The sequence below is a fragment of the Rhinopithecus bieti genome, unplaced genomic scaffold (assembly GCF_001698545.2).
Source record: "Rhinopithecus bieti isolate Rb0 unplaced genomic scaffold, ASM169854v2 scaffold_83003, whole genome shotgun sequence".
Taxonomy (NCBI): Eukaryota; Metazoa; Chordata; class Mammalia; order Primates; family Cercopithecidae; genus Rhinopithecus; species Rhinopithecus bieti.
This window is the reverse complement of record NW_016830379.1, coordinates 299,100-318,886: the sequence shown is the minus strand read 5'-3', so window position 1 is coordinate 318,886 and position 19,787 is coordinate 299,100. Positions and strand designations below refer to the sequence as shown.

The 19,787-nt window shown below is 41.9% G+C and overlaps 1 protein-coding gene across 9 annotated transcripts in view; it reads left to right on the top strand.

Annotated features, from left to right (window-relative positions):
- Positions 1-1,492: 1,492 nt before the first annotated feature.
- The window catches only part of OS9 (OS9 endoplasmic reticulum lectin), a 29,668-nt gene continuing 11,373 nt past the window's right edge, over positions 1,493-19,787 (top strand). For all 9 annotated transcript variants that reach the window (XM_017865458.1, XM_017865454.1, XM_017865456.1 and 6 more), the window contains exons 1-5: positions 1,493-1,861; positions 2,288-2,464; positions 3,639-3,702; positions 3,824-3,900; positions 4,137-4,235. In XM_017865458.1, the coding sequence (XP_017720947.1) occupies positions 1,700-1,861; positions 2,288-2,464; positions 3,639-3,702; positions 3,824-3,900; positions 4,137-4,235 (579 nt within the window). In that variant the 5' untranslated portion in view covers positions 1,493-1,699. The remainder of the gene's footprint in view (positions 1,862-2,287; positions 2,465-3,638; positions 3,703-3,823; positions 3,901-4,136; positions 4,236-19,787) is intronic.

Below are 19,787 nucleotides of genomic sequence, written 5' to 3'. Positions count from 1 at the left end.
CTTCAACTTTATCCTCCAGTCTTTGTACAGAATTTTTATTTCTGTAACATGGTTTTAGTTTCCAAGAGCTCTTTTTGCTTATCCAAATAGTAGTTACTCTCAAGTAGTTTCCTGTTGTTATTTTATGAATGCACTATAATATCTCTTTGAGAAGTCTGATGATGGATTATTTTTAATGTTTTGTTGTTTTAGATGGAGTCTAGCTCTATGGCCCAGGCTGGAATGCAGTGCCGCAATCTCAGCTGAAGGCAACTTCCGCCTCCCAGGTTGAATCAATTCTTGGGCCTCAGCCTCCTGAGTAGCTACAGGCGCGTGCCACCATGCCCAGCTAATTTTCGTATTTTCAGTAAATACGGGGCGGGGGGGTCTCACCACGTTAGCCAGGCTGGTCTTGAACTCCTGACCTCAAGTGATCCGCCCACCTCGGCCTCCCAAAGTTTTGGGATCACAGGCGTGAGCCACCGTGCCAGGCCAATTTTTAAATGTTTTATTTTTGGTGGTTTTCTTCCCCCCACTCCGTTGCAATTTATGTTTCCTCTCATTTGCTTTTCCCTTCTTGTTTGTTTTTGTTTCTTACTTGTATATTAAAGTCCTTCCTTAAACGTCTAATGATCTCTGGCTATTTATTTTGAAGAGTAAGAACACTAAAACGCTGATTGGACAGTGAAATGAGGGCTGGGGCACCTAGGCCAAAGTCTTACATGTGGAATTCATTATAATTATCTATATCATTAAGAGAATTCTGATGAAGGTATCTTTGGGATTTTTCTTTGGAGCTGGTGAGATTCCCCAGAGAGGATTTTCCAACGGTATAATCAGGTTCTTGTTTACCTTTGTTTCGTAATCAATATTCTCAAGTTTGTTAAAAGTTACCATTCTTCGGTTTGATTTCCAGCTTCCAAAATTGCTGTTGTTCTCTCCTTTCCCTTTCTTACGGCCTGGAGAGTAATACATAATTCCACCTTTAACTGGAATCCCATGTATGTATGTATGTATGTATGTATGTATGTATGTTCTCACTTATTTGAGACCGGGTTTCGCTGTGTTGTGCAGGCTGCACTTGAACTCCCGGGCTCGGGAGATCCTCCTGCCTCAGCTTCCGGAGTAGCTGATACCACAGGTGCGTGCCACCGCGTCTGACTGCCCGCATTATTTCTCTAGGATAGTTTTTTTGGAGGTCAACTGCAGGATCGTATAGGAAGATTTTGACACAAATTTTCTTATGTATATATGAAAAGAGGTAAGCTTCTGTATAATAATTATTTGTTTTGCAACAAGCATTGAATAACTTTCACGGGCACTGCGCAAGCTATCTATCTGCCTCAATACTCCGCCCAGCGGTGGGCAGGTAGAAACATCTGAAAAAGCAATGAAATGCGCATGACATTTGGGCGAAGACAGAGGGCAAACATAAAAGGGCAAGCGCATAGACCACGCCTCTGAAATTGGGGTAGGCGAGAAGGGTTTGATCTTGTCGATGATTGGCTGGTCTCTGACCAATCACGGGCAGCAATTGATTTTTCTAATCGTCGTAATCCACCTCCCCGGGGCCTTGAAGCCACGTTTACAAATAGGAATAGGGTACGTGGGAGGGATAGAACGTACAGCCAATAAAATCATGTGGCGCCGATGGGCGTGTTGAGGCCGCTGCCAGGCTTAGGGCGGAAACAGATTCTTCGGCTAAGAAGGGGAACGAAAGATGGCGGCGGAAACGGTGCTGTCCAGTGTGTTAGGACTGCTGCTTCTGGGACTCCTGTTACCCGCAAGTCTGACTGGCGGTGTTGGGAGCCTGAACCTGGAGGAGCTGAGTGAGATGCGTTATGGGATCGAGATCCTGCCGTTGCCTGTCATGGGAGGGCAGGTGAGAGGCGTATAGGGGGCGAGGGTCCGGGCAGAAGAGGAAGCGGGTAAGAAATAGAGGAAGGAGGGCAGCTCCCAAGTCTGGGGCTGGAGCCTACGGGAAATCGGGAAGAGTAGGTATTGCTTTTACGGTGACCCCTGGGGATCGCAGACTGAGACCCATTCTCTAGGGGCCAGGAATTGGGAGAGGTGGGGCTTCCCGCTGTCAACGTTCAGGTCTCAGTTTACTATCGAAACACCCGGACTCCGTTCCCGTGGAGAAATGGGAGCGCCCTCTCGCCTCACCCACTAAATACAGCTGGAGAGCTTGTGGCTTATTCTGTCTTCGACTGAGCTCTTCCCCAGGGTCTGAAGAGGGATTTCGTTGTTTTCCCTGATCGCAGCCTTTCTTTGCTTCCTTGCCCCCCGACCCTCCATTCTTTCCCAGAGCCAATCTTCGGACGTGGTGATTGTCTCCTCTAAGTACAAACAGCGCTATGAGTGTCGCCTGCCAGCTGGAGCTATTCACTTCCAGCGTGAAAGGGAGGAGGAAACACCTGCTTACCAAGGGCCTGGGATCCCTGAGTTGTTGAACCCAATGAGAGATGCTCCCTGCTTGCTGAAGGTGAAAGGGACTGGGTTAGATAGAATGAGGGCTTGGGACCTAGCAGTTCATCCGAGAACTGGAGTCCAGTGAATGAGGCAGGATCTAGGGGACCTGTAGTGGTTAAGGAGACCACTGGAGGAGTAGACAGATTACACGCACAGGAAAGAAGCAAAGAATCCTGCAACCATAGATGACACTTTGCTGAATGTAGGAGCAGGTTAGGATAGAAGATCTCAGAAAAGGCCGGGCACGGTGGCTCACACCTGTAATCCCAGCACTTTGGGAGGCCAAGGCGAGCGGATCACGAGGTCAGGAGATCGAGACCACGGTGAAACTCCGTCTCTACTAAAAATACAAAAATAAAATTAGCTGGGCGTGGTGGCGGGCGCCTGTAATCCCAGCTACTCGGGAGGCTGAGGCAGGAGAATGGCGTGAACGCAGGAGGCGGAGCTTGCAGTGAGCCGAGATCGCGCTACTGCACTCCAGCCTGGGCGACAGAGTGAAACTCTCTCAAAAAAAGAAAAGAAAAAACCCAAAAAACAAAAAAGAAGATCACAGAAAAGGGCTAAAGCAAGACTGAGGGTCTGCGTCGGGTAGGAGGAGTACTTCCTTAAGTCTACCTGCTGAAGTCACCCCCTGCCCTATCACTCCGCTCCAGTATCCAATTTTATTTTTGTCGTAGCACTTTTCATGATCTGAAATCATATTAACTGAATCAGTTTGTTTATTTTCGGTCGGAATCCCAGCATTAGAATGTAAACTCCATGAGGTCAAATAATTTATCTTGTTCATAGTTGTATTCCCAGTGGCTAGAACAGTGCAAGGAATGTCCAAGAAGTTCAATTAATATTTAATTTTGGGTTCTTCTATGTTTCCCTAATATGATTGCTTCAGGGATACCATAATTTCTTATCTTTATGGAGGGGAAATAAGGATTTAAAAAATATTTTAAGAGGGAGGAATGGAAAGACCACAAGTGGAAAACAGACTTTAGAGATAACTCTCTACGTCACAGAAGGAAAGCAGCCCTCCCTCCTTACTGAAAGTCTGGAGAATTGAGAGTGGAAGTGAAGGGAAGAGAATTGAGTGTGAGAGTAGATGAGAGGCTATGTGTCTTGGAGCCAGGAGACTCTGATTCCAATAAAAGATGTCTGCACCCCATCCCCCTGATTGTTTAATTTTTAATTGTCAGACAAAGGACTGGTGGACATATGAATTCTGTTATGGACGCCACATCCAGCAATACCACATGGAAGGTAACTCCCTCCTATGTTTTCCTTAAGCCCTCAGCATCATATCATTGAAGGTAACCTGCCTCCCCAGTTCCCTCCTACTCCTCTTAGGAGTAACAGTGCTTCTCTGTGGCTTCTCTTGCAGATTCAGAGATCAAAGGTGAAGTCCTCTATCTTGGCTACTACCAATCGGCCTTCGACTGGGATGATGAAACAGCCAAGGTGGCAAGAGTGTGGGATTCAGGGAGAAGGGGTTCTGGCCACCGGCTGAAAGCCCTGACAAGAAGGGGAGGGTCAAGATTAGCTGATCTGTTTCTTGGGGCTTGGTGGCCATTAAGACAAAGTTTCCTGGGGCCTGGGGGCACAGGCCATTCTTTTGTCTCTTTGGGGACGCAGTGCCATCCTTCCTCTTTGCTGTCTTTCTTATGTCCCCCACTCCTGCCTCATGTCTTCTCCAGGCCTCCAAGCAGCATCGTCTGAAACGCTACCACAGCCAGACCTATGGCAATGGGTCCAAGTGCGACCTCAATGGGAGGCCCCGAGAGGCCGAGGTTCGGGTGAGTCTTGAGAGAGGGAAGTTGACACTCCCATAGGGACAGTTCAGATTCTAAGGGAAGAGAATTGCATCTTATAGTCAGGGGGCTCCCTCCCAGATTTAAAACATATTTCCAGCAGGGCACGGTGGCTCATGCCACCAGCACTTTGGGAGGCTGAGGTGGGCAGATCACCTGAGGTCAGGAGTTCAAGACCAGCCTGACCAATATGGTGAAACCCCATCTCTTCTAAAAATACAAAAATTAGCTGGGTGTAGTAGCAGGTGCTTGTAGTCCCAGCTACTCGGGAGGCTGAGACAGGAGAATTGCTTAAACCAGGGAGGCAGATGTTGCAGTGAGCCGAGGTTGTGCCACTGTGCTCCAACCTCGGTGACAGAGCGAGACTCTGTCTCAGAAAAGAAAAAAAAATAGCAAAAACACATTATTTCCAGGCCGGGTGCAGTGGTTTATGCCTGTAATCCCAGCACTTTGGGAGGCCAAGGCAGGTGGATCACCTGAGGTCAGGAGTTCAGGAGCAGCCTGGCAAACATGGCAAAACCCTGTCTCTACTAAAAATATAAAAATAAGCTGGCCATGGCTGTGGGCACCCTGTAATCCCAGCTACTTGGGAGGCTGAGACAGGAGAATAACTTAAACCTGGGAGGCGGAGGTTGCAGTGAGGTGAGATCGCGCCATTGCACTCTAGCCTAGGTGACTAGAGCGCAACTCTGTCTCAAAATAAAATAAAATAAAACGTGTTTCCAGCTGCCATCTGGACATCATTACCTGGATATTCAGAGGCACTTCAAGTCAACATTTCCCAGATCCTCTTCTCCATACCCCCAACCACACTTAATCTTTTCCCACATTTCTCCTTTTTGTCGCCTCAGCAATAAACCTGAGTGCCATCCTTGACTCTTTCTTCTCCTCTGCATTGTCCCTCCTTTTTATTTATTTAATGGCTCTTCAGTGAGATCTTGCTGTATATGCAGGGATTAGGCTGGGCTCTGGGGATACCATGGTGAGCAAATGTGCAGCCCCTGCCCTCACAGGCTGCATTAGAGGGGAAGACAGAATCACAGAAATTAGTCTATGATTATCAACTAAGAAGTGAGATGAAGGAAAGGAATCTATCTAGCTCTCTCAGAGTAAATAAAGCCCGTTTTTCCTACTTCTAGATATCTCTCAAAACTCTCCTATGCTTTCGTGTGGTCAGTATCTTCATTCTTGCCTGCATCCCTGTGAACAGCTTCTTTACAAGTGCCTCTCATCTAGTGGTCCTTAGCTGAGTGGAGGCAGGCAAATATAGAATGCAAAAAGTTCCTTGGGTCATTCTCATGTATTCATGAATATACACACCTGTAAAGAATTACATGACACCTGTCAGAGTTATCTTTCCATAATGCAGATTTGTACCTGCAGTTGTGTGCTGGTAAGTGTTGGACACCCAGATCTCTGTGGGTGTGGGAGGCAAGCCCTGATTTGTAATGTTTGCCAATATCTGTGGTAAAAATACTCCCGTGATGCCCAAGTCAAATGATGTTAACTGTCTTGCAACATTCTCCAAAACTTACCAGTTGGCTCCAACACACCTGTAAGTCTGCATCACTTCTTCGTTCAGTCCTGAAAAACCTTCAGTGATTCTGCCTTGCACAAAGGCTAAGATCCAAATGTTTCAGCACAGACCAGGGTGGTAGCAGTGGAGGTGATGGGAAGTAGTTGGATTCTGGATATATTTTGAAGGTAGAGCCAATGAGATTTGTTGATGGTTTGGATGTGGGATAGAATCATGGATTACTTCAAGATTTTTGGCTTGAGCAACTGGAATGATGGAATTGTAATTTACTGAAGTGTGAAGGAAGAGGTTTGGGGGAGGAAATTAGGTTGGTTTTGGATATTGAAGGTTGAGATGCCTTTAGACATTCTAGTGGTGATGTCCAGTTGACACTTGGCTCTGTGATTCTGGAATTCAGGGACAAGTTCTGGGATAGAGATATAAGTACTCATTGTATTTCTGCCACACTGGCCTTTTTCTGTCCTTCAAACCAGTGGGTCTCATTGTTCCCTCTGCCTGGAGCAGTCTCCTGCAGATGTTTGAATGATCGGCCCCATCCCCTCATTCAGGTTATATTCAAGTGACAACTCCCAGGGAACCTAACATAAGCAAACAGACACACATGCACCTATTGCTCCTGTCCGGGTAAGCATCCACAGTGTTTTGCATTCTTCAAAGCATGTATCATTACTTGAAATTACTGTATTTGTTTAAGTGTAATTTCTGTCTTCCCTCACTAAGATAAGCTCTGGGAAGGCAGGGATGATGTCTGTCTTGTTTTCTGCTGTATCCACAGCTACTGGAACAGTGCTTTGCTCAAATAGATACCTGGAAATTATTCAATGAATGAATGAAATGAATGACAAGACAGTGCTAATGTCACCTTTCTTGATTAACGCAGAAAATTAGTTAGTTGTGTTCCTTCAGCACTTAATAATACAAGCATCCACATTCCTATATACCCACAAGCATCCAAACACATATATAATCCGTTATAGCACTTACTTCATTGTATTCTAGTTATTCCTTTGGGTGTTTGTATCTTCAGTTGGCCAAGAACTGAAGTCAAGACTGCATAGCTTCCTCATATCTGGTGAACATATGCTCTGTGCCAAGCACTAGTAGAAACTAGGAACAAAAAGGTGGGTGAGACGTAGTCTTGCTTTCAGGAGACATGTTAAATGAACAGCCACAACAAGCAGGATAAATGCCATGAGCAGTGAAGTGCAGCCTGCAGGGGAGCACACAGTCGGGACGGAGTCCAGGGTAAAAAGGAGGCCTCTTGGGAAAAGTGACCTTTGAACTGACGTTGGAGGATGAGGAGTTAGACTAGCAGATGGAGAGGATGGCATGGGGAAGAAGAGGGCATTCCAAATGGAAGGTGCGCTAAGTGCAAAAGGCCTGGAGATGAGAGGCAATGGCCTATCCCAGGAACTGACAGATATTCACAGGGACTGATGGGGATAATCATGGGAAGAGGAGTATAGGAGATGAGTCTGGGCAGTTGGTAGGGGACAGGTCACGAAGGGCTCTGTAGCTATGATGAGGAGTTTAGACAATCCAAGAGACAGTGGTTGGGGGAGGCAATGAGGTATTTGAAGCAGAATGATGACATATTCAGGTTTGGATTTGAAGGCCCACTCTAGCTGGAGTATAGCAAAGATTGAGAGCTCACTTAGGCAGCTGCAGTAATCCAGGTATGAAATAAAAGTGGCCAGGGGATGAAGAAATGTGAATATTTGGAGAGAGATTTAGGGGGCAAAATCAATAGAGTAAAAAGGAGTCAAGAATGATTTCCAGGCTTCTGGCTTGTGCAGTTAGATAGATGGTGATTCGTGTTACTGAGATAGGTATAATGGGAACAGGAGTAGGTGTGATGAAGGAAAATGGTGAGGCGATCAGGTAGAGATTTCCAAGGAGGCTGTGGATCTCTGGGTCTGGAGTTCAGCAGAGAGATCTGAATTGAACCCAGAGGTGGGGAGTCATCATATCAGCTATAACTGAAGCCAAAGTATGGATGAAATCCCCCAAGGAAACAGTATCTAATGAGAAAAATGGGACAACTTCAAGGAAGCCAATATTGAGAGCATGGGAAGAAGAGGGTTTTGCCAGAAGAAGCGGCCAGAGAGGAGGCTATGGTGACATGGAAATGAGGAAGGACATATCTCAAGGGGAAATTGGTCCATGGTGTTGGCTGTGCCTGAACCTTCAAGGAAGAGGAGGATTAAAAACTGCTTGTAGGCAATCATAGTCATTATTATTTTAATAAAGGCAAAACATATACATGGAAATAAAAAATTCAGACAGTAGAGAAGAGAGCCAGATGGAAAGTATAAATCCTCTACTCCCAGGCACTCCTGACCAGTCCTTTGGTTGGACTTAATGATAGAGGTCATTGGTGATCTTTGCTGGGGCAATTTGAGCAGAGTGGTGAAGATGAGGTGTTGAGAAAAGTGGTGAAAAAGTGGAACTCAGCAGGGCATGGTGGCTCATGCCTGTAATCCTAGCACTTTGGGAGACCAAGGTAGGCAAATCACTTGAGGTCAGGAATTCGAGAACAGCCTGGCCAATATGGTGAAGCACCATGTCTAGTAAAAATACAAAATTAGCTGGGTGTGGTGGTGGGTGCCTGTAATGCCAGCTACTTGGGAGGCTGAGGCAGGAGAATTGCTTGAACCTAGGAGGCAGAGGTCGCAGTGAGCTGAGATCACGCCATTGTGCTCAAGCCTGGATGACAGAGTGAGTCTCTGTCTTAAAGGAAAAGAATGGAAATCTTTGAAGAAGTTTGGCTATGAAGGACAGATAAAAGGTAAGCATTAGTGAGAGGTGCTGGGGGATTGACAGAGGGGGCATTCTGTGGTTGGTGTGTGTTTTAAGATGGAACAGATTAGAACATGTTGAAGGCTGTTGGGTGGATGTTAGTGGAGAGGAGGAGAGGGAGGTGAAGATACAGTAGAGAGAATGAGAAAAGAATATGGACAGGGCTGGGATGCAGAATCCTGGGAGAGCAATTTGCCTCAAAAGGAAGGTCTAGGCCGGGCACGGTGGCTCAAGCCTGTAATCCCAGCACTTTGGGAGGCCGAGACGGGCGGATCACGAGGTCAGGAGATCGAGACCATCCTGGCTAACACAGTCTCTACTAAAAAAAAAAATACAAAACACTAGCCAGACGAGGTGGCGGGCACCTGTAGTCCCAGCTACTCGGGAGGCTGAGGCAGGAGAATGGCGTAAACCCAGGAGGTGGAGCTTGCAGTGAGCTGAGATCTGGCCACTGCACTCCAGCCTGAGCGACAGAGCGAGACTCCGTCTCAAAAAAAAAAAAAAAAAGGAAGGTCTAGGGTCGTAACTGGAAGTGTATTTGCTAATGAGTCTGGAGGTTTTGGTGGCAGAAAGTTGAGGCCATTCCTATCTGGTTGCTTCTGGTTTTCAGTTCTTATGCCACTTGCCTAGGTGATCAAGTAAAGCCCCTACTCCAGGGCAGGCACTGTGACATGTTGCTGGCCTGATGCCTCCTCAGTAGGAACAGCGTGCATGTTGTTTGTTGAAAGCGCAGTCTCTGTGGGGCTAGGGAACAACTGGTTAGCTATGTGGAATTAAATAAATTTCTATTTGTTGGTGTGTGTTTTAAGATGCAACAGACTAGAATATTTTGAAGGCTGTTGGGGGGATGTTAGTGAAGAGGAGGAGAGGGAGATCAAGGTATAGTAGAAAGAATGAGAAAAAAATGTGGACAGGGCTGGGATGCAGAACCCTGGGAGAGCAATTTGCCTCAAAAGGAAGATCTAGGGTAGTAGGCCAATTCAATTCTTATAAAGTAAAATTCTAGAGATATCAAAGTTTTAAGTTATAAAACATACAATATACAAAAAAAAAGTCATAGAGACCCATAAATTCACTGCCAAGTTGAACAGATGTTAATGTTTTGCCTGATTTGCTTCAGATCTCTGGTTTTAAAAAAGGAATAAAATACTTATGCTAATAGCTAAAGCCCACCTTCATATTTAATCACTCTCCCTCCTCACCAGAAACAACCACAACCCTCACTACGCTTGTTTTGTATTTTTATTAATGGTATATATGTATTACAAACAATAGATAGTGTTTTGTGTTTTAAAATTATACATCAGGAGTATCAACTTGTTTTTTTCACTGATCAGTATGCTTGCCATTCCATGGCATGACATGGAGCTCTGGTTGAGTGATTTTTTTTTTTTTTTTTTTTTTTTGGAGACAAAGTCTCACTCGGTCACCCAGGCTGGAGTATAGTAGCACAATCTAGGCTCACTGCAACCTCTGCCTCCTGGGTTCAAGCGATTCTGCTGCCTCAGCCTCCTGAGTAGCTGGGACTATAGGCACCCGCCACCATGCCCAGCTAATTTTTGTATTTTTAGTAGGGAAGGGGTTTCACCATGTTGGCCAGGCTGGTTTTGAACTCCTGACCTCAAGTGATCCACCTGCCTCGGCCTCCCGAAGTGCTGGGATTATAGGTGCGAGCCACCATGCCCAGCCTGGTTGAGTGGTTTTAATGTCTATATTGTGTTTCATTGCTTACTTACCCATTCCTCTGTTGATAAAACAGTTGGGTTTCAACTCTTAATGCCCTTATACACAGTTTTGCAATGGAGGTCTTATTGTGAGTGTACAAGAATTTCTCCAGGAAAATACCTAGAAAGTAGAATCACTGGGTTACAGGAGTGTATGTTATTGGTGAATTCAATTTTTTGTTTGTTTGTTTTGTTTTGTTTTTCTGAGACAGAGTTTCACTCTTGTTGCCCAGGCTGGAGTGAAATGGCGTGATCTTGGCTCACTGCAACCTCTGCCTCCCAGGTTCAAGCAATTCTCCTGCCTCAGCCTCCAGACTAGCTGGGACTACAGGCACCCACCACCACGCCCAGCTAATTTTTGTATTTTTAGTGGAGACGGGGTTTCACCGTGTTGGCCAGGCTGGTCTCAAACTCCTGACCTTGTGATCCGTCCGCCTTGGCCTCCCAAAGTGCTGGGATGACAGGCGTGAGCCACCATGCCTGGCCCTCAATTTTTTTAATGATTGAAAAAATATATAACCTAAAAGTTCATTCTAACAGTCTTTAAGTGTACAATTCAGTGGAAACACTCACAATGTTCTGTCACCATCACTACTATTTCTAAAACTTTTTTCATCATCCCAAATAAAAATAACTATTTCTCCCTCTCCCAGACTCCATTCTACTTTCTGTCTGTATGAGTTTCCTGTTTGAGGTACTTTATATGAGTGGAATCATACAAGATTTGTCCTTTTGTGTCTGGCTTATTTCAGTTAGCATGGTGTTTTCAAGGTTCATCCATGTTGTAGCATATATCAGAATTGTATTCCTTTTTATGGCTTAATCATGTTCCATTGTCTGTACATACATTTTGTTTACCTATTTGTTGATGGATGGACACTTGGGTTGTTTTCTTCTTTTGGTTATTGTGAATAATGCTGTGATGAACATTGGTGTTCAAGTATCTGTTTGAGTCCTGTTTTCAGTTCTTTTGGGTCTGTACCTAGGAGTAGAATGTGCCTTATGGTAATTCTAGGTTTAATTTTTTGAGGAACTGCTGAACTGTTTTTCCATAGCAGCTGCATCATTTTACATTCCTAGTGGCAGTGCACAGGGTTGCAGTTTCTCCACGCTATCTCCATCACTTATTTTCCTTTCTTTTGTTTTCTTTTTCTTTTTTTTTTCAGTAATAGCCATCTTAATGGGTGTGAAGTAGTACCTCATAGTGGTTTTTGATTTGCATTTCCCTAATAACTAATGATGTTGAACATCTTTCATGTGCTTGGTGACCATTTGTATATCTTTTTTGGAGAAATGTCTATTCAAATCCTCTGCCCATTTTTGAATTGAGTTAGTTTTTCTTGGTGAGTTGTGAGAGTTCTTTATGTAATATATTCTGGATATTAATCCCTTATCAGATCTATGCTTTGTAAATCTTTTCTCCCATCCTGTGGTTGCCTTTTTACTATCTTTTGTTTTGCTTTGTTTTTTTGAGACAGGGTTTCACTCTTGTTGCCCGGGCTGGAGTGCAATGGCACAATCTCAGCTCACTGTGACCTCCGCCTCCCAGGTTCAAGTGATTCTCCTGCCTCAGCAGTGTCCTTTGGCGCACAAAAGCTTTTAATTTTGATTTCCAAGAGTTTTATAGTTTTAGCTCTTAAATTTAGGTCTTTGATTCATTTGAGGTTAATTTTTTTTTCTTAGAGATGGGGGTCTCATTATGTTGCCCAGACTAGCCTCAAACTCCTGGGCTCAGGTAAGCTTCCTACTTCAGCTTCTGAATAGCTGGGATTATAGGGGTGTGCCATTGTGCCCAGCTGCTGATTTTGAGTTAATTTTTGCATATGGTACAACTTCATTGTTTTGAATATGGATATCCAGTTTTCCTGGCACCATTTGTTGGAAAGACTGTCCTTTCCCCACGGAATATTCTTGATATCCTTACCAAAAATCAATTGACAATATATGTGAGGGTTTATTTCTGGCCTCTCTATTCTATTCCATTGGTAAATATGTCTGTCTTTATGCCAGGATCACACTGTTTTGATTATAGTAGCTTTGTATTAAGATTTAAGACAGGAAATGTGAGTCCTCTAACTTTGTTCTTTTTTTTTTAAAGATTGTTATGGATATTTGGGATCCCTGGAAATTCCATGTGAATTTTAAGATTTTTTTTTCTACAAAAAACACCATTGGATGCCTTTCATTTATTTTTCACTCCTAATCACTCTAAAACTTCCAGTACTATGTTGAATAGAAATGAAAAAAGTGGCTTTCCTTGTTCTTGTTCCTAATCTTTGGGGAGAAGCTTTCAGTGTTTCACCATTAAGTATGATGTTAGCTGTGGGTTTTTCTTATATGGACTTTATCAATAATTGAAGATATTCCCTCCTATTCCTAGTTGATTGTTTTTTACATGAAAAGGTTATTGAATTTATCAAGTACATTTTCTGCATCAGTTGAGATGATCATGTGGGTTTTTTCCCCTTCATTCTATTAATATAGTGTATGACATTGATTTACCTATGTTGAACCATTTTTGCATTCTTGGAGTGAATCCAACATAAATCATGATGTATAATGCTTTTAATATGCTGCTGAATTTGTTTGCTACCATTTAGTTGAGGAATTTTGCATCTGTATGTATAAAAGATATTAGTTGCCAGGCGTGGTGGCTCACACCTGTAATCCCAGCACTTTGGAAGGCCAAGGCAGGTGGATCATCTGAGGTCAGGAGTTCGAGACCAGCCTGGCCAACATAGTGAAACCCTGTCTGTACTGAAAATACAAAAATTAGCTGGGTGTGGTGGTGAGCACCTGTAATCCCAGCTACTCAGGAAACTGAGGCAGGAGAATCGCTTGAACCTGGGTGACGGAGGTTGCAGCGAGCCAGGATTGCGCCACTGCACTCCAGCCTGGGTGACAGAGCAAGACTCCATCTCAAAAAAAAAAAAAAAGATGTTAGTCTATTGTTTTCTTGTAGTGTTTTGTGGTAGTATTGTCTAGCTTTGATACTATGGCAATGCCAGTCTCACAGAATAAGTTAGGAAGGCATTCTTTATAAATTTCAGATTTAATTATTTTGTCACCTGCATTCTATCTATACTTTGTCTTTTTGTTTATAGTTTTTTAAATGAATTTTAATTTAAAAAAAATTTAAATTCCAATGTAGTCAAACTTATTAGTCTTTTTCTTTATACCTTGTACATCTTATTATGTCTTTTATTTAATCCTTTCCTATTTACTATTCATTTATTTTTTCGGGTTTCTAAAAAAGTAGAAAAGTGTGAATAGAGTTTCTCATACTTTGGACTACAATTCAATAAAATTTTATCTTAATGTATGTTATAAGATTAGGACCTAGATACACCTATTTTCCACAGTTGCCCCAGCACTGTTTATTGAATACACTATACATTCCTCTCTGATTTGTAATGCCTCCTCAGTTATTTACCAAGTTCTCAAATATATGTGCATTTTCTTCTTGGCTTCTCTTTTGTTCCAATAGTCTGTCTATTCCTATGTCATTACCACATTGTTTTAATTACTATAGCTTTTCCATAAATCTTGGTATCTGGTAGGATATGCTCGCCTTTATTCTTCAAAACTGTCAGGCCTATCATTGGTCAAGTTCTATTAAAACTCCTTTTGGGGATTTTGGTTGGAATTTAATTTTAGACTGATTTGGAGAGAGTTGATACTTTATAATATGAAGCCTTCACACACTATGAACATGTTTGTTTCCATTTACTTGTTGTCCTATACTTTAGTAAAGTTTTAATTTTCTCTAAAAATTCTTGTACATCTTATGTGAGATTAGTCTTAGATACCTTATAGTTTTTATTTTTGTATTGTTTGTGTATACAAATATTTCAAACATACAGGACCTTATAGTTTTTGATGCTATTTTAAATAGCATCTTTTACAAATTTCATTTTCTTTATTGTTATTATTATTTGAGATGGGGTCTTATTCTGTCATCAAGGCTGAGGTGCGATCTTGGCTCACTGCAACCTCTGCCTCCCAGGTTCAAATGATTCTCTGCCTCAGCCTCCTGAGTAGCTGGGATTACAGGTGCGCACCACCATGCCTGGCTAATTATTGTGTTTTTTTAGGGAGGGGGTTTCACCATGTTGGCAAGGCTAGTCTCAAACTCGTGGCCTCATGTGATCCACCCTTGGCCTACTAAAGTGTTGGGATTACAGGCATGAGCCACCGTGCCTGGCCAAAAATTCTGTTTTCTGATTGTTGCTGGCATATGGTCACATTATTGGTTTTACATATTGATCTTATATTCAGCAACTTTTTTTGAACTCTTTCATTTTTAGTACACAAATTCTTGTGGATTTTCTGTATAGATAATTATGTCATTTGCAAGAGAAACTGTTTTGGTTTCTTCCTTTCTAAGTCTTATACATTTCATTTTTCTTATACCTTAAGTGCAACAGGAGTGGCAATGATGGGCATCCTTGACTTGTTTCTGACTTTAAAGGGGATGCTCCTGAAGTTTCACTGTTAGCATGATGTTTTCCTGCAGGCTTTTTGCAGATACCTTTTATCAGGTATGTGAAGTTCCATTCTGTACCTAGACTGCTGGATATTTTCACCATGTATAGGTGTGGAAATTTAACACGTTTATTCTGTGTCTATTGAGATAGTCATATGGTTTTTTTAATATTAAAAATGTTAAATTTTTTTTTTTTTATTCTTTCATTTCTGGGATAATCCATGGTCATGAAGTATTTTTTTATACATTGCTATATTCAATATCCTGATAGTATAATTAACTTTTATAACTATTTTCATAAGTGGATTGGTCTATAATTTTCTGTTCTTGTACTTACTTTGTTTTTGTATAAAGTTACATTCACTTCATAAAATGTCTTGAGGAGCTTCCCTCCTTTTCTGCTCTGTGGAGCAGTTTGCTAAGATAGAGATTATTCTTCAAAGGTTAGATAGGGTCGGGTGTGGTGGTTCATGCCTGTAATCCCAGCACTTTGGGAGGCCAAGGCAGGAAGATTGCTTGAGCCTAGGAGCCCAGCCTGAGCAACATAGTGAGACTCCTGTCTCTCCAAAAAAAAGTTTTAAATTAGCGTGTTGTGCTGGTGTACACCTGTAGTCCCAGCTACTTGGGAGGCTGAAGTGGGAGGATTGCTTGAGTTGGAGAGGTTGCAGCTGTTAGGAGCTGTTATGCCACTGGACTGCAGCCTGGGTGACAGAGCATGACTCTATCTCAAAAAAAAAAAAGAAAAAAAAAGAAAAAAAAAAGGTTAGATAAAGTGAATCCTCCTCATCCCCACAATATGCTACAAAACTGGTATATTGTGGGGATGGTTGTTGCTACTGATTTAATTTAATTTATTTAAAGATTGTAAGGCTTTTTAGGTTTGCTACATCATGAAGCTTTAATAAAGTATAGTTTCATAGGCCATTATTCGTTTGTCTAAATTTTCAAATGTATTAGCATAAAATTACAGTTTTTTAAATAAACTCTTTTTATAGATATATTCTCTTTTGCTTTCCTAATAATTGACTTTGCCTTTTCTCTTTTTTCTTGATCTGTGTTGCCAGAGGCTTGTCTACTTTATTAGTCCAATAACCACCTTTTGGTTTTGTTTATCTGGTTGTCCATTTAGTATTTCACTAACATTGTATTAGTCCATTCCACATTGTTATAAAGAAATACCTGTGACTGGGCAATTTACAAAGAAAAGAGGTTTGTCTCACAGTTGTGCTGGCCATACAGGAAGCATAGCAGCCTCTACTTCCGGGGAGGATTTAGGAAGATTCAATCATGGTGAAAGGCAAATGGGGAGCCAGAGTCTCACATGGCGGGAACAGGAGCAAAAGAGAGAGGGGGGACATGCCACAACCAGATCTCTTGAGAACTCACTCACTATCACGAGATAGCACCAAGGGGATGGTGCTTTATGTGCCACCATGCCTGGCTAATTTTTGTATTTTTAGTAGAGACGGGGTTTCTCCATGTTGGTCAGGCTGGTCTCGAACTCCTGACCTCAGGTGATCCACCTGCCTCGGCCTCCCAAAGTGCTGGGATTATAGGCGTGAGCCACTGTGCCCCGCCACATGTTCGTTATTTTATCTTTGTTATTTCCTTCCTTCTCCTTTCTTTGTGTTATTCTGATTTCTTTTTTTCTCACAACTTGAATTTTTTTTAACATTAAAAAATTCTGGCCAGGCATGGTAGCTCATGCCCTATAATCCTAGCATTTTGGGAGGCCAAGGTGGGAGGATCACTTGAGGCTAGGAGTTTGAGACCAGTGTAGGTAACACAATGAGACCCTGTCTCTATGAAAAAAAAAAAAAAAAAAGGCGGGGGGGGGGGCATTGCTGTGGTCCCAGCTACTTGGGAGGCTGAGTTGGGAGGATCTCTTCAACCCAGGAGGTCAAGGCTACAGTGAGCTATGAACACGCCACTGCGCTCCAGCCTTGGTGACAGAGCAAGACATCATCTCAAATTTTTTAAATAAAAAATTCTATATTAAATTTTCTGAATAGGCATCACATCCACATAACTCAACTACAAAAATGCTTAAAAGGTATACAGAGAAAAGATTAACACATCTTGTCCCTCATTAGCCTCTTTCCATCCTTAAAGAAAGGTAACCATTGTTAATTTCTTTATATACTCGGAGATTTTTTTAAATGCACATATAAGCATATATCTTCGCACTCTTTCCAAATCAATATATATATCTAAAACCTTACTTGGGCCAGGTGTCGTGGCTCATGCCTGTAATCCTAGCACTTTGGGAAGTAGAGGCAGGAAGATCACTTGAGGCCAGTAGTTTGAGACCAGCCTGGCCAATGTAGTGAGATCCCATCTCTACAAAAAAATATTTAGTCAGGTGTGGTAGTGTGTGCCTGTGGTCCCAGCTGCTCAGGAGGCTGATAAGGGAGGATCTTTTCAGCCCAGGAGGTCAAGGTTGCAGTGAGCTGTTGTCATACCATTGCACTCCAGCCTGAGCAACAGAATGACACTCTGCCTCAAAAAAAAAAAAAAAAAAAAAAAGTCATCCTTATTCCTGTGTATAGTTTCTGTTATTCTGTTATATAGCTGTATCATTGTTTATCTAAATAGTTCCCTGTTGGTGGACATTTAGCTTGTTTTAAATCTTTTATTAACACACGAGTGCTGCAGTGAATAATCTTGTACTTATAGAATATATGTAAATTAGGTTCCTGGAAGTAAGTTTGTGTAATTTTGCTATGTACTGCCAAATTACTCTGCTTAGGTAAATTACTTTCCCTCTAACAATGTATGAGAATGCTGATTTCCCTATAGCCATGCCAACCCGGTATATTTTTAAACTTTTGGATTTTGGCCATCATCAGCTAGGCATCAGAGAAAGAATGATTTCTTAGTGTGGTTTTAATTTGCATTTCTCTTAAGAAAAAAATGTCTAATTTTACTCATTTAAGGGTTGTCTCTATTCCCTTCTTTACTCTTTTCTTTCAGCTATCCAAATTCTTTGCTCGTTTTCCTAATGGCTTACTGGTCTTTTTCTTGTCAATTTATAAGAACTGTATACAGTAGAGATATTATCCTTTTGTCTGTGATATAAGTTGCAAATATTTTTACAACTTCTTCAGCAAAATGCTTACCTCACTAAGTTTCAGTCTGTCTTCTCTCTTAATTATACACTCAAAGCTCTACATTTCACTCTGAGTACTATTTTGGTTGCATCCCTCAAATTTTAATATGTGATGTTTCCATTTTCATTATGGTTTCTACATGCTTCTGAACTTATTTAGAATTAGCTTAATATATTTCTAAACAAATGCATTTTGCTTTGTTGTTTTTATATGATTGCTATTGGTTTCTAATTTTATGCCATTGTGTCAATGATTCTTTTGGTGATTGTTGAGACTTTCTTTTGATGAATTTTAAAATTGTGTGTTTGTGCTTGAAAGCATGTCTTTTCTCCATTTAAGCAGTTCAAGATGCTCATTGTATTGTTCAGATTTTCTGCAACTTTATGTTGAGTTGACTCGTGATCATTGAAAGAACTCTGTTAATATTCCCACTGTGATGGTGGATTTGGCAATTTTGTTAATTTTTTATTTATATGTTTGAAGGCTATGTTTAATTTTGAAATTAAATAATTTATAGGTTTTCTAATGTTGAACCAACTTTGCATTCCTGAAATGGACCGAATGTGGTCATATATATTATCCTTGACTATCCTTTTTTTTTTTTTAATTTTTTGTTTTTTTTTTGAGACAGAGTCGTACTTTGTCACCCAGGCTGGAGTGCAGTGGCATGATCTCAGCTCACTGAAACCTCCGTCTCCCAGGTTCAAGAGATTCTTGTGCGTCAGCCTCCCAAGTAGCTGGAATTACAGGTGTGCGCCACCATGCCCAGCTAATTTTTGTATTTTTAGTAGAGACGGCGTTTCACCATGTTAGCCAGGCTAGTCTCGAACTCCTGACCTCAAGTAATCCGCTTGCCTTGACCTCCTGAAGTGCTGGGATTACAGGCGTGAGCCACCCGCACCTGGCTGAGGGTAGATTTTTAACTACTGATTCATTTGCTGAAATAGTTTTCGGAATATTCAAAGTTTTCTATTTCTACTTTGGTCAGTTTAAGTTTTCTTTTGAGGAGTTTGTTCATTTCATCTGACTTAAGATTTATTGGCATAAAGTTCATTATATTCTTCTATCTTTTTAATCTCTGTGGCATCTGTAATTAGGTTCCTCTTTTTATTCCTTATGGCTTATTTTTACATCACTCATTTGTTACTGGTCAGTTGCATCAGAGGTTAGTCAGTTTTATTAGTCTTTTCAAAGAACCAACTTTTGGCTCTGTTGAGCTTCTCTATTGTATTTGTTTTCTATTAATTTCTACTCTAATCTTTCTTTTCCTTCCTTCTACTTTTCTGGGTTTATTTTGCTGTTTGTTCAACTTCTTGAAATGAATGCCTAGCTCATTCATTTTCAGCTTTTCCTCTTTTATATATCATAAATTTGTCTCCAACTACCTATATCTCTCTCACAAGTTTTTAATGGCTATTTTAAATTCCTTATATAATTATTAAATAGATAATACTTTCCCATGATGCAAAATCCAGAAAATACTATTTAAAAGGTATGTAATGAAATATTTCCTGGCTGGGCACGGTGGCTTATGTCTGTAATCCCAGCACTTTAGGGCGAGGCAGGTGGATCACCTGAGGTCAGGAGTTCGAGACCAGCCTGGCCAACATGGTGAAACCCCGTCTCTACTAAAATACAAAATTAGGCCGGGCGCGGTGGCTCAAGCCTGTAATCCCAGCACTTTGGGAGGCCGAGACGGGCGGATCACGAGGTCAGGAGATCGAGACCATCCTGGCTAACATAGTGAAACCCCGTCTCTACTAAAAAAATACAAAAAACTAGCCGGGCGAGGTGGTGGGCGCCTGTAGTCCCAGCTACTCGGGAGGCTGAGGCAGGAGAATGGTGTAAACCCGGGAGGCGGAGCTTGCAGTGAGCTGAGAT